The sequence below is a fragment of the Oryctolagus cuniculus genome, chromosome 4, assembly GCF_964237555.1.
Source record: "Oryctolagus cuniculus chromosome 4, mOryCun1.1, whole genome shotgun sequence".
NCBI lineage: Eukaryota > Metazoa > Chordata > Mammalia > Lagomorpha > Leporidae > Oryctolagus > Oryctolagus cuniculus.
In genome coordinates, this window is record NC_091435.1 from 107,425,836 (window position 1) to 107,440,087 (window position 14,252).

Here is a 14,252-nt window from a genome sequence, read left to right on the forward strand (position 1 = left end):
CGTTTGACTCCTGGATGCTCTGCTTCTGGGGCAGTTCCCTACTAATGCGCCTAGGAAAGAGCTTCTCAATTTTCTTATTGCTGATTTTTAACTACTATAATCTTAGTTTGCTTTTAATAACTTGTAACAAATGATCTAAAACTAATTATCTAAAATATAAACTACTAATGAGGAGGTTTATTTTGACTCGTGGGTTCACAGTCATAGACTGGGTGGCCCTGATAGTTGGGCAGTATTGGTTAGGCATCAGATGAGGCAATGGCAGACTGTGTGTAGAAAATAATCACATGGCAAGAAAACAGGTCTCCCTAGAAAGTTGGTGATAAAAGCTTGAATTAAACCTATCTTCCAAAGATACACCCACAATGACCTGAGGAGCCTATCTCCTAAACCCAATAACTGGATAAATGTTTCCAACCTCCTAGTACCATTAACATAAGACTTTGAGGTTTAAAGTTTAAATGTCTACCATTAGTTGAGCAGCCATACCTATTCAAACCAAGGCAATTACTAAGCATATAATAACCACCCATGAAATAAAAAGGGACGAGATGGCTATCAATGTTTTCTCTCAATGAAGATAAGGTCTTTTACATTCCTAGCAGTTCTGAGTTCAGAATGATTGATAGGGTAAACATCTAGGTAGCTCACTAATATAGTAGTTAGGATGACAGCACAGCTGCTTGCTAAGCTATCAAGACCTATTTCTTTTCTTTCTCTGCAGAGGGAAAGGTAAATAAGGTAGATCACAGGCAAATGTGCAAAATGGGGGAACTTAATTTCAGTAATCCTATTTCATTACTCTCTCACAAATTCCCATTCTCTCTTGCAAATAAAAAAAAAACTCTTTTTAATCTTTCTCTAAATAATCTTTCTCAGAACGGGCCATCAAAGAAGGAAGTACCTTTTTCTAAAGGGAGGACAGAACTTCCACTTTGATTATGGCCTTGTCTAAACAGGGTCAGAGTTGGTGAACTCAAGAGGCTTCCATAGCCTTGGCAGCTCATGACAAGAGTCTGGGATGATTACTGATCATAAATAAGAGTGTCAACTGTTAATCAACAACGGGGGTGTCTGTCTTTAATGTGCTGTACTATGCGAATTAACGGTAAAACTAGTCTTCAAATAGTACTTTACACTGTGTCTGTGTGGGCGCAAGCTGTTGAAATCTTTACTACTTTAGTATATACCAAGTTGTTCTTCTGTATATAAAGATAATTAAAAATGAATCTTAATTAAGAATGGTATGGGAGGGGGAGTAGGAGATGGGATGGTTTGCGGGTGGGAGGGTGGTTATGGGGGAAAAACTCTATAATCCAGAAGTTGTACTTTCGAAATTTATATTTATTAAATAAAAGTTTTCCAAAAAATAATCTCTCAATAAAATAAAAATGAATTTATAGTATAACCAAACCTCATTTTTCATAACATACTAATTAAAAACACTTTGTGATTTCTTCAAAGTATGTCAGGCATTAAAGAAGCTTTAAACAGCAAGATTTGTTCAATAAGTCCCAAATTCACATGCACCTGAAACTAGTTTGAAAGACAAATTTGCTGAACTAAAGATTAGAAAATAGGGCTAGCACTGTGGCATAGCAAGTACTACCTGTGTTGCCAGCATCCCGTATGTGCACCCTTCAAGTGCTCCACTTTCAACCCTGCTCCCTGCTAATGTGCCTGGGAAGGCAGCAGAAAATGGACCAAGTATGTGAGCCCTTGCACCCACATAGGAGACTTGATGAAGCCCCTGGTTCCTGGCTTCAGCCTGGCCCAACGATGGCTGCTGCTGCCATTTGGGAGTGAACCAGCAGATCGATGATCCCTTTCTCTCTGCTTCTGCCTCTCCCTCTCTATAACTCTGCCTTTTAAATAAATAAATAAATCTAAAAAAAATTAGAAAGTGGTAATCAACCTCTCCCGCTGAGAATCATGGTATTAATTTCAGAATAAAGTGAGCCTCAGCCACATTTCAGACCCCTATTTGTATGTATTAATTCGTAGGAAGTTTAAGTCAGTTGAGACACGAATTAGTAAGCTTTTATTCTGTTCTTCTATCAACTCTCATCCTAAACTAGTCTTCAAACTCCCAGATGCCAAGGAAAAAATTTCTACTGTGATATGTTCCCTCCCTTAGCCTGTGCCTCAGTGATTTCTTCAAACTGTAATCAAGTTTATAGCTAAGAGCTTCTGATTTGGCCAAATTAAAGTTATACCAAATTACAGACATTTATATTAACTTAATATGTATGCCTCATAACTAACAGAATATCTATAATTTCAAGTATAAATCACATTTTCATTATAAACATTATTGGCTCACAAGCACAAACTTTTATATATGTTCTTGCTTCACTCAACAGTAAATAGAAATTCCACTTACTAGTTTAAAAACATCAAGTGAATACTACTACTCATAATTAGTCAGTGATAATAATTAAACTAAGACATAGGAGAGTTTGATTTTTAAAAGAAATATAAAGGGTTAGTGGCAAAGGTACTGAATTGTAGCATAGGACATTTAATTATCAAGTTTCTTCCAAACTAAATCAAATTGGGGGAAAGGGTGATATGATAATGCTTAAATTCTTTTATTAATAAAATTATACTGTGACACTTGAGATTAGAAATTTATAATGGCTTCAGGAAAGCTACCATCTAACTTCAGGTAATTTATAAACCTTAGAATTGGACCACACAATTAAAGATTACATTTTGGGAAGAAACTGAAAATACCTAAGTATTCTGATAAGATTTTCAATAGATTAAATTTTTAATCTTAATATTAAAACAACAACATAAGGGGCCATATATTCAGAATGATAAAAAGCTAATAATAAGATTTGACCAAAATTAGGATAACTTCTAGATTTCAGTGTTAGCTTTAATCAGTCACTGCTGCTGGCCTTACTTGTACATGTAAAATATTATTAGATTAAGTTCTTTCAACCTGAAAATTCTAATTCTTAAGTCATTTATAAATAAGCATGACAAATGGTACATAATAAAATAGTTGCACTTATTTTACTTTTAATTAAAGTAAGTTCCAATTATTTAAGGCACCAAGAAATATGAGGCAGTTTCAAAAGTTCATGGAAAAATAAATTAGAAGTCAATGTGCAGGACTGGCACTTTGACACCACAGGTTAAGCTGCCATTTGCAATGCTGGTATCCCCTATGGGTGCTGGTTCAAGTCCCAGCTACTCCAATTCCATTCCAGCACTCTGTTAATGCACCTGGGAAAGCAGAAAATAGCCCAAATATTTGGGCCCCTGTTCCCATGTGGGAGATCCAGATAAAGTTCCAGACTCTTAACTTCAGCTTGGCCCAGCCATAGCTGTTGTGGCCAACTGGGGAGTGAAGCAGTGAAGGGAAGCGCTCTCTCTCTCTCTCTCTCTGCCATTCTCTAACTCTGCCTTTCAATAACAAATAAATCTTTTTTTATATAATTTTTTTATTTGACAGGAAGAATTATAGACAGTGAGAGAGAGATCAGCTCCCTGCTAATGCACCTGGAAAAGCAGCAAGTACTTTGGCCTCTGCAATCCATATGAGAGATCGGATGAAGTTTCAGGCTCCTGGCTTCAGCCTGGGCCTGGCCATTGCAGCCATCTGGGGAGTAAACCAGTGTATGGAAGATTCCCTTTCTCTCTGTCTTTCCCTCTTTCTCTGTAACTCTGCCTTTCAGATAAATGAGTAAAACTCTTTAATTAAAAAAAAAAAAAAGGCAGGCCCTGGACTAGGAGCTAGGTATACATAAGTCTAACTAAAAAAAAGAAAAACAAAAACAAAAACAAAAAAAAATCAGAGACGTTTTACATCTTTTGGACTTCCATACTTAGAAATACATTCTTGGAGCCGGCACTGTGGTGTAGCAAGTAAAGAAGATGGCTCAAATCCTTGGGCCCCTGCACCTACATGGGAAGACCTGGAGGAAGCTTCTGGTTCCTGGCTTTGGATTGGCGCAGTTCTGGCCATTGCGGCCAATTGGGGAGTGAACCAATGGGTGGAAGACCTCTTTCTCTTTCTCTCTCTCTCTCTTTCTCTCTGCCTCTTCTTCTCTCTCTGTGTAACTCTGACTTTCAAATAAATGAATAAATCTTTAAAAAAAAATCTCTGCAATGTGACAAAATGTTCTCAAAACACTGACTAAAAGCTTTTTAAAAATGTACTATGTGTTATGTGTAAAATTTAAATTCAGGGAAGTACTCAACTGAAGTCACTGAATATCTGAATTTACAGACATAATTCTGAAGAAAAGAATTTCAACAGACTGAAAGGATTTTATGATAGAAAACAGCACAAATGAAAACATAGTTAAATGTCTGCTGCCATCTTGTGGCTAATTATACTTTCTGAAATTTTTCCTGTTGTTGTTTAGATTCAGTTATATTATCACTGGCCACCTTCTGGCTAGTAATTCAATAGATATATATACATAAATTATTTAAATGCATTTAATATATCACTTATACTTTTAATATATATTAAACATTTATTTGTTTGTTTCAAGGCAGAGAGACAGAAAGAGGGAGACAGTTCTTGCATTTCTTAGCAAACTCCCCAAATATCTAAAAAGGAATGTATAAACCATCTAGTCTGACATCCTAACAAAAATGCAGGACTAAAGATAGGCATTTGGTACAGTGGTAAAGTGCCCCCCATATTGGAGTGCCTAGGTTCAAGTTCAGTTATTCTTTCAATTCCAACTTCCTACTAATGCACACACTGAGAGACAACAAATAATGGCTCAAGTACTCGGGACACTGCCACCCATGTGAGGACCCAGATTGAGTTTCAGGCTCTTGGATTCAGCCTGGCCCAGCCCTGTCCATTTTGGGCACTGGGGAGTAAACCAACAGATGGACGATCTCGATCTCTCTTTGTTTCTCTCTCTCTCTCACTCTGCGTGCTTCTCTGCCTTTCAAATAAAATGAAAATAATTTTTTTAAAAAAACTTAATGTCAAAAGAATTTCTACAATAAGAAATCACTATTCTATGAGAAAACCCATTTTACATTTGGATACCTACAACTATGAAAAAAAATTATTCCTTATAATGAGAAGTTTTATAAGGTTTATAACAAAAGCCATCTTCATTTTCTCTTGCCAATATTCTAGTTGTATGCGTTGCCTTCTATGAGCCTCTTCACTGAACAATCCTTTACTTAAAATAACACATTCTTGGCTCATAGAAATGAAACAATGAATCAAAAGATCTGTTTATTGTTCTAAACTTCAAGGTAGGGAAGTTTAATTAAGGATTACCTACTTCATATTATGCCTAAATATCACTCAAGGTCAGACTTAACATGCTAAAATGTTTTATTCCCCTAAGAACATCCAAGGAAATCTCACTTATGATACTATTACTCTGAAACAATTATCTACTACACCAACACTTTCTCTTCAATCTCTGTAGCTGTGCAGAGAATAAGAGATCTATTTCTGTGGGTCATATCTCACATGTGGAGTTTAGGAAATAAAACTTATCTTTCAGGGGACCTAGTTTCATCCAAGATCTACCACAGGCTACCCAGATTTCTGGAAAGTCGTTCAACTTCAGTATTTCAATTTTCTCATCATAAAGGAATTACATGGTATTTAAGAGTTGGTGTAAGAAAAATAGATTGGTAAATTGAGCTGACAATAAAAGCAACAGGTTACAACCCATATCTAGCTTTCTAGATTTAAAGAATGAAACACGCTTTTGTACTATAGTTTGACATCCCTATGTAAAAATCTGAAATCAAAAATGCTCCAAAAAGAGCTAATGGGATGCTCAAATTTCAGACCTTGGAGCATTTCAGATTCAGGATCTCCAGATCAGGGATATTTAAACAGTAAAGCCATTGGAAATAGTCCAAAATCTGCAAAACTGTACATTTTCTGGTCCTAAGCATTTCAAATAAGGGATACTCAAACTTGTAACAGCCATGTCCAAGAATACCAATGAAATGAAAATGAATGAAATGTTTTATGCATCTAACCTTTTACAAAAAATCTCCAAAACAACTTGTCAAACCAGTTTTCCTGAATACATACAAAACTAAAACTCTTCTACATTCTTAATTAATGATATCATTAGAACCATATAGTTTTACTCCAGGGGAACACATTATCATGAGTTTAAACTTTCCTCACAACACTGGTTTATGAACTTACAGCATCCGCTTTACAAATGGTGTTGGCTACATGTCGACACAGCATCTTTAGCCAGTTTTCTTTTGGCAGGTCATCTGATGTCATCTGGAAACTGAGCAGGACATTCGCTTGCTCTGTTGGTGGCCTCACAAGCAAGGCAAAAGCATTATGGCAATCTAGGGTTCCAGAAAATCCATAAATATTAAGTGTCACTCCTTGGAAAATAATTCACTATACAAGTTTAATTCCTTCAGTGCAGTAAAATTCCAATGACATTAATTAATCTCCCCTCTCCCTGTCCCCTCTGTTTTCAAACAAAGAACATCAACTTGTTATATTGAAACATTAGAAAGACTTGTATTAGTAATAGTATATCAACTAAGGAACTGATAATAATAACTCAGTAAGTGGCATAAAGTAGTATTCTCTATGTTACTTAATATTTTCTATGATGAAGTTTAAGAAAACAGATCATTTCTTAAAATTTTAAGAATTCAAATTTTAAATTAAAATGCCATTGTAAGAATAATTCAATAACTCAGTCTACTTAAATCAAAGAAATAAAATGGTAAATATTAAAACTTTTTGTGACCAAGATACTTAAAATAGAACCTGTTTTGAACAGTGAATTCATTCATGACTAAAACCCAAAATAACATAATTTAAACATACTATGTGATCCTTACTAAATCCAGAGTTTGACAATCAAGTGAAAGAGTAACACAAGTTCTTGCTCAGATTTTAAGAATCATTTCTTGTGAATTCAAACCTTCCATTGTTAGAAGAATCAATAATGGAAAAAGTTTACATTGTAAAAACAGACACCTAATATCCAGCATATGCCCACAAACACACACCACTAGATGCCAATTAAAGAAATGACATAATTTCAGTTAGGTATACATTTCTGGCAACTTTAGATCTTCAGAGAATCTTCTCTGATACTACCAAATTTGGTCAATATAATTAATCAACTTAGAAAACTATAAGAGAGTAAATCAAATCTACAATGAATAGAAACTATTTTTACTTAGCCAATAATTTATCAAATGAGTATACCTTCTGTCTCTCTTAAGTCCAGCACCTTCTTAATCTGAGAAAGAGGCATTAGATGAATATGCTTAAGAGAAGCCGGGGGTCGAGTATGCCCATGAGGACTCCTAAAAGTGCCAATAACCTTGTGTCGTTTTCTTGCTATCTGATCAGAGAAAATATAAAAGTTATGATCAGTCATATTAATAAAAACAGTTAAGGACCAAATACTTTAAAATAGCATTAATCACATAAACCTAGATATAACTCATTTGAGCATGAATCATTAGTAACTATACATAAGAAGCACAATTACTATGTGACAAAATCATAGATGAAACTGTATAGAGAAAATTCTCAAGTTTACATAAGACTGCAAAAGTGAGAAAAACCATCAAAGGGATAGAATGTATATAAAAGGTTCCAGTATTTAAAAAAAAACACTAAGAAGCATTGCAAGAAACAATAGGATCAAAAGATGAAACAAATACTGAAATAGGCCTTCAAATAATTAATTTCTGCTTAAGAGCAGAATTTCCAATATCTCAGATCCTATGCAAGGTTATAATAGAACACAGAGGAAATAACACAAATGGTTCCTGTGTTCATAATATTTATAGACTACTGCAAAAGGGAAGCATTAAAGAAATAAATAATACATTAAACAAATGATACAAATTATAAATTCAAGGTCTGGTGTTAGGATTTAAGTTTACCTAAACAGAGTATTCATACAAAAGGAAAAGACACATAAGGTGACAACAGAGAAGACAGCAGCAAAATCAGGTCCCCGGTTTCAAGATGACAAAGAAAAGACGGAACAACGGCTGTGCTATAAAGGGCTGCAGCCATGTGCAGCCTATTCGCTGCACAAACTGCGCTCGCTGCATGCCCAAGGACAAGGCCATTAAGAACTTCGCCATCCACAACATAGTGGAGGCCGCAGCCATCAGGGACATCTCCGAAGCGAGTGTTTTCTATGCCTACTATGTGAAGCTACATTATTGTGAGAGTTGCACCATTCACAACAAGGTGGTCAGAAATCAGTCTCGTGAACCCTGCAAGGACCAGACACCACCACCGGGATTTAGACCTGCTGGTGCTACCCCATGGCCTCTGCCAAAGCCCATGTAAGGAGTGTAATCTTTAAGGGCTGAAGAAAAGTTATTCTCTAGAAAAATAAAGTGGAAATCTATGGTTTATATAGAATATATATATATATCACAATATATATACTGTGATCTAAGGATGTACTTAGTTTTTTCAAATTTTATAAGGTTTTTAATTTTGGGTTCTTGCTTCATGGCAAGTTTCATATATAATTTTGCCAGTGTTTTTTAAAGCCCCTTTTATAGTCATAATTATCAACTGAAAGACATTAACATAAATTGACTTTAGATTAAGTTACTTAAATTAAGATTCATTGGACATCATCATGAAAATGACAAAGTATGACTAAAAAATGTACTATTCTGTGCTGGGGCTAATGAGAAAAGACTTAAAAGCTAGTCAGCATATCATATTCACATCGAAACAGAAATTAAACAGGTCTATGATTTACATCAACTATACATACCAAATACAAGGAGTTAATTTACATTAGTACAGTGAAAATAAGCAATAAAGCCTCTTAAAATAATTCTTTGCATTGCAGTATCTGAAAGTACTTTCAAGGTAAGTTGGCTAAGCAAAGCAATTAAACAGTTTCAAGTTCTTTCCTTTTTTAAAAGACTTATCTATTTGAAAAGCAGAGTCACAAAGAAAGAGAGCTTCTATCTACTCACACTGTCCAAATGGCTACAAGAGCCAGGGCTGGGCCAGGTCAAACCCAGAAACTAGAAACTCCATTGTGGACATTTGGGGAGTGAAGCAGAGGATGAAGGACCTCTTTCTCTCTGCCTCCCTCTTTCTGTCTCTATGCCTTTCAAATTAAAAAAAAAAAAAAAAAAAAAAAGAGGAGTAAATTCAATGTTAGAGGAATTTCTGCTGATATGATTCTGAGTCATAGAGGCAAGGAAAGAATAGAACAAAAACTCACTGGACTCAAGAAAGTAAAGGAAACCATTTAAAAGTAAATAATGGCTCCCTTGGGAACAAAAGGATGAAAAACAGAATGGATTGGCAAAGAAGTACAGATAACCTAATCTACTGGATGGATGATCGAGCTAGGTGACCTAGGGATTTCAACAGGAAAAACAAACAAACAAAAACCCTTAATAGATGGGGTAGACATTGTAGTGCAAGAGGTTAGTCCATTGTTTTGAGATGCCAGCATCCCATATCAGAGGGTTGGTTTGAGTCCCAGCTACTCAGCTTCTGATCCAGCTCCCTCCTAATGTGCCTGAAAAGCAGCAGATGACGGCTCATATGCCACCCATATGAGACCCGTGGATGGAGTTCCCGACCTGGTTTCAGCATGGAAAGTGTTGCAGCCACCTGTGGAGCGATTTCTCTCCCTGTCTCTCTCTCTCCTCTACCCTATCAAGCTGCCTTTCAAATAAATAAAAAATTTTTCAAAGACTTAACAGAAGCAAACAAACATAAGCACAGAAAACCTAGGTACAGTAAAACCCATGATAATACAAATTCAGATAATGTAGGATTGAAAACTGATTCCTTCACCTACCCCTGTACTCAAAAGCAGAGTAAGCTAAAGTTCCTACTGAGGAAGGGGAAAAAGGTAGCTGAGCATTAACTGCCTCTTAATATTTACTTTCACACTTTAGGCTACAGCCAACTGTGTATGATATTATTACTGTCTTTACTTTTGTGTTTTTATACTCTTACTGACCAAATGACACTATTTTTCATTAACTAATGGCAACAAAACTCTGCATTTAACAAGTTGAAGCTCTAATAAGATTTCACTGCACCTCTAACCGCTCTGCACATGGCTTGTTCCCTTGTATTTTGCACTTTAAATAATAATGTATTTGATAGAAGAGGGCAATACTTCAAGAGAAAAGAAGTAGAAAAGGATAGAAAGAAGAGTATTGACTTAAAAAAAGGAAACCCACCCCTTATTTTAATGAAGGCAATGAAGTTACCCAGTAATAGAAACCTCAAATGTGTATTCTTATTAACGCCTATTTTACCAAAACAAACATTTTTCTTTTCCAAGATGAAGATGCACTACTGTTTATCCTTCACTAGAATGTTAAAAATTCACTTGTTTAAATCAGAATTATACAATTAGTCATTTTACTCCAAATGATGCACTGACAACCCTTACTCTAAAATCTGCTAATTCAAGGAAGAATCAAGGGATCATAACGAATTCACATATGAAATTATCACATTATCTCCTTCAATTAAATTTTTCATCTTTGAAGGAAAGATCTTAAATTTCAAAAATAATTCATAATTCTTTTGAAAAAGCTGAATACATATACATAAAAACAAGAAGTTCACAAAACTTTTGATGTAAGTATTTATACAAGGGGTCTTCAAAAGTTCACGAAAAATTCATATTATGAAAACACTAAGGGAGTGGCATTGTGGCACAATGAGAGAAGCACCTGGGACACTGGCATCTCATATGAGCACTAGTTCTTGTACTGGCTGCTCCACTTCAAATCCAGCTCCCTGCTAATAGTCTAGGAAAACAGTGGAAGACAGCCCAAGTGCTTGGGCCCCTGTCACCCACAAAGGATACCCAGATGGAGTTCCAGCCTCCTGACTTTGGTCTGGCTCAACTTTAGCCCTTGCAGCCTTTTGGGGAGTGAACCGATGGATCAAAGATCTCTCCCTCTCTCTCTCTGTCTTTACCTCTTTCTCTCTATCACTCTCTGCTTCCAATAAATAAATCTTTTTTAAAAAGAAAAAGAAAAAAAACTATGCATGAATTTTCAAAGTTTCTGCATCAAAATAAACATTTTTCCATGAAATTTTTGAAGTACTGTCATATTTATTTTCATGGAAATAAATTGTCACTTTGACTAGAATTTGAAGTCATGGAAATGTAGCATTCTTCTGAATATTAAATATTCTCCTTTTGAAAGCACTCTACTAATAGTATTAAATCAACTATCATTCTCAGTTTTTTTAAAAAATGATTATTTAAGTTGAGTTACCTTTAACTTCTAGACTACACTTCAATCAAAGTTTGATTAAATATTCAGGGCAGTCAAAAATCATCATTGTTATTACATCATATAAGTACAACTTTACCTCCAGGCAGTCATTGAAGAGGAAGAGAGTTACTTGTTCTCCTCTGTCACAGGGGTGCTCACCTAGGGAAATCGTTTCAACTCTCTGTACTAAGCTTCGGTGAGAAGATAAAAGATTAGCCTGTATAGATTTAAAATAACAGAAGAAATCACTTGATATCAAGTAAGTTTTATGAAGCTGTACTTTAAAGAAAAGTGGTACCAAGATTTTGCTTGTATTAAAAACTAAATTAAATCAATACGAAAGAGAAAGTACATTGACAATACTCAAAAAAAGAATATTTACCGGGCATCCATCTACTTCATAAACAACATCAAAAATTTGCTTTTGAGCCTCTGTTTTCCTTTTATCCTCATTAATATGCCTGGAAAATTAAAAGTTATTTTCAAAACATGAAACTGCATAGAAATACATATTACATCACAAAAATCTGTGTGTGAATCTTAATTCTGATAAGTGAATCATGAAAATAGTCCTTAAAAGTATCACACTAGATTGTGAAAAAAATCCACATTTTTTCAAAAAAGTATGTTTCGCTATTTTACTCCTTACTATATACTTTATTATGTTCACCATATATCTTCTAAAATACACAAAACTTTTATAAACTTGAAGTTAACAAAATTTTGGTGACAGGCATTATGGCACAGTGGGTTAACCCACTGCTTGGGACACCTGGATCCCATTTCAGAATGTTGGTTCAAGTCCCTACTTCTTCACTTCTGATCCAGTTTCCTGCTAAAGGCACCTGTTTGGCCCAAGTTCTTTAGGTTCCTCCCACCCATGTGGGAGACCTGGATCAAGTTCCAGGTCCCTGGCTTCCAGCTGGCCCAGCCCTGGCTGTTGTGGGCATTTGGGAAATAATTCAGAAGATGGATGATCTATCTCTGTCACTCTGCCTTTCAAATAAATAAATGAGTCTTTTCAATTAAGACTTTATGCAAACCACTCAAGTCATATGCCAACCATTTCATTGAAACAAAGACCAAGATTACTGCTTCCAGGCAAGATTGGAGTAAGAGAGAATGGATTTATCATTGTGCCTGAAACAACTAAAATATCAATGATAATATAAAGAAATAAGGGTTCCCAAACACTGTAAACCAATTACTGAGAAAAAACAAGTAAGAGAAGCCCTATGATTGCCCTATGATTATCCTAATTTACAGATTAGAAGTTTCCTCCCTGCATAGAAATCGCAAAGAGTAGAGCCAGTGTTGCAGTACAGTGAGCTAAGCTGACACCTACAATACTGGTATCCAATATGGTAAGGTCTTCCACGCAGAGGCCCAACGACTTTGGCCATCTTCTACTGCTTTCCTAGGCCATAGCAGAGAGCGGGATTGGAAGAGGAGCAACTGGGACTAGAACCGACGGCCATATGGATGCTGGCGCTGCAAGCCGCAGCTTTACCCACTATGCCACGGAATCAGCCCATGCCCCTCTTTCAATGATAAACACAACCACTAAACAGAAAACAAAAAAAGGAAACAGAAGTGTGAACAATAGTATATTTATAGTAATGACTGCCTTGAGATGAATGTTCAAGAGAGAGGGAAAAAAACGAGATTACTAAGTAACATGAGCAAATTTGATGGGATGACAGAAATGTTCCTGATTTTGATTGTATTGGTGGTTTCATGGAATTACATTCCATGCCAAATTTATGTCAAAATTATACTACACTTTAAACATATGTAGTTTGTTTAGGGAAAAAACTGTGCTTAAGTTACTAAAAGCTTGTAACACATTAATATTTATAATGTTTTTAGAATCCAAAACTTTTAAGTTTTTGTTGGTTTCTTTAGGGTTACACAAATAGCACAGTCTAGTGAATTGCTGATATCTCATCTCCTTCACCTGATAGATTATGGCTTTTTCAATCACCATAATAAGCATTTAATCCCTAGGCTAACTGTTCAAGAATCTCTTGGGGCTGGCACTGTGGTACAATGGGTTAAAGCCCTGGCCTGCAGTGCTGGCATCCCATATGGACACCGGTTCGAGTCCTGGCTGCTGCTGCACTTCTGATCCAGCTCTCTGCTATGGCCTGAGAAAGCAGGGGAAGATAGCTCATGTCCTTGGGTCCCTACACCCATGTGGGAGACCCGGAAGAAACTTTTGGCTCCTGGCTTTGGATCAACTCAGCTCTGGTAGTTGCTGCCATTTGGAGAATAAACAAGTGGATGGAAGACCCCACCCCCACCCCGCCTCTCTATAATTCTTTGAATAAATAAAATCATTTAAAAAAAAAGTCAAGAATTTAGATTTGATCATACTCTGTAAGGTTTTTAAAGTCACTATCACAATGCAATATTAAAATCTCAGCTGGGAGAGGGGCAGGGAATGATGAGCTGTGGCGTGAGGCTGGTTGGCTGCTCTACTTCTCATCCAATTCCCTGTTACTGTGCCTAGGAAGGAGGATGGCCCAGGTGCTTGGGCCCCTATGCCTACATGGCAGAACTGAAAGAAGCTATGGCTCCTGGCTTCAGATATGCCCATCCCCAGCCATTGTAACCACTGGAGGAGTGAATCACTGAATGGAGGATCTCTCTCTCCGTGTCTCTCCTAACTTTACCTTTCAAATAAATAAATTAATCTTTAAAAAATATTTTTGAGTTTTCAGCAAGTTAAAATAATGTTGAAAGAAAAAGTATTTAATCATTTGCTTTATTTAATCAGCTTATGACCCCTAGGAGCCAGCTTGACACTATTCTAAAAGAGGAACCTGGTTAAAAGACTATTCTATTTGCTATTTAGGTTACCTTATAATCTTTGTTTACTAAAATACATTATACATAAATAAAAAATACCATCAGCTACTTGTTATTCTACAAACTGAAAAGACAAAATGGGCAAGTAACAATCTCTCCATTTTTTTCTTTTATAAAGACATCTTAACAAT

At 35.9% G+C, this 14,252-nt stretch overlaps 1 protein-coding gene and 1 pseudogene across 5 annotated transcripts in view; one reads left to right on the forward strand and one right to left on the reverse strand.

Moving 5' to 3' along the window:
* ECT2 (epithelial cell transforming 2) overlaps positions 1-14,252 on the reverse strand; it is a 69,840-nt gene that overhangs the window by 10,618 nt on the left and 44,970 nt on the right. For all 5 annotated transcript variants that reach the window (XR_007924608.2, XR_007924607.2, XR_007924609.2 and 2 more), the window contains 4 exons: positions 11,633-11,711; positions 11,348-11,467; positions 7,205-7,343; positions 6,167-6,321 (listed from right to left, as the gene is read on the reverse strand). Coding sequence is in view for 2 of the 5 variants with exons in the window: in XM_002716427.5 (XP_002716473.1) it covers positions 6,167-6,321; positions 7,205-7,343; positions 11,348-11,467; positions 11,633-11,711 (493 nt within the window). In the remaining 3 variants the exon portion in view is untranslated. The remainder of the gene's footprint in view (positions 1-6,166; positions 6,322-7,204; positions 7,344-11,347; positions 11,468-11,632; positions 11,712-14,252) is intronic.
* LOC100356310 (small ribosomal subunit protein eS26 pseudogene) lies at positions 7,979-8,311 on the forward strand (annotated as a pseudogene).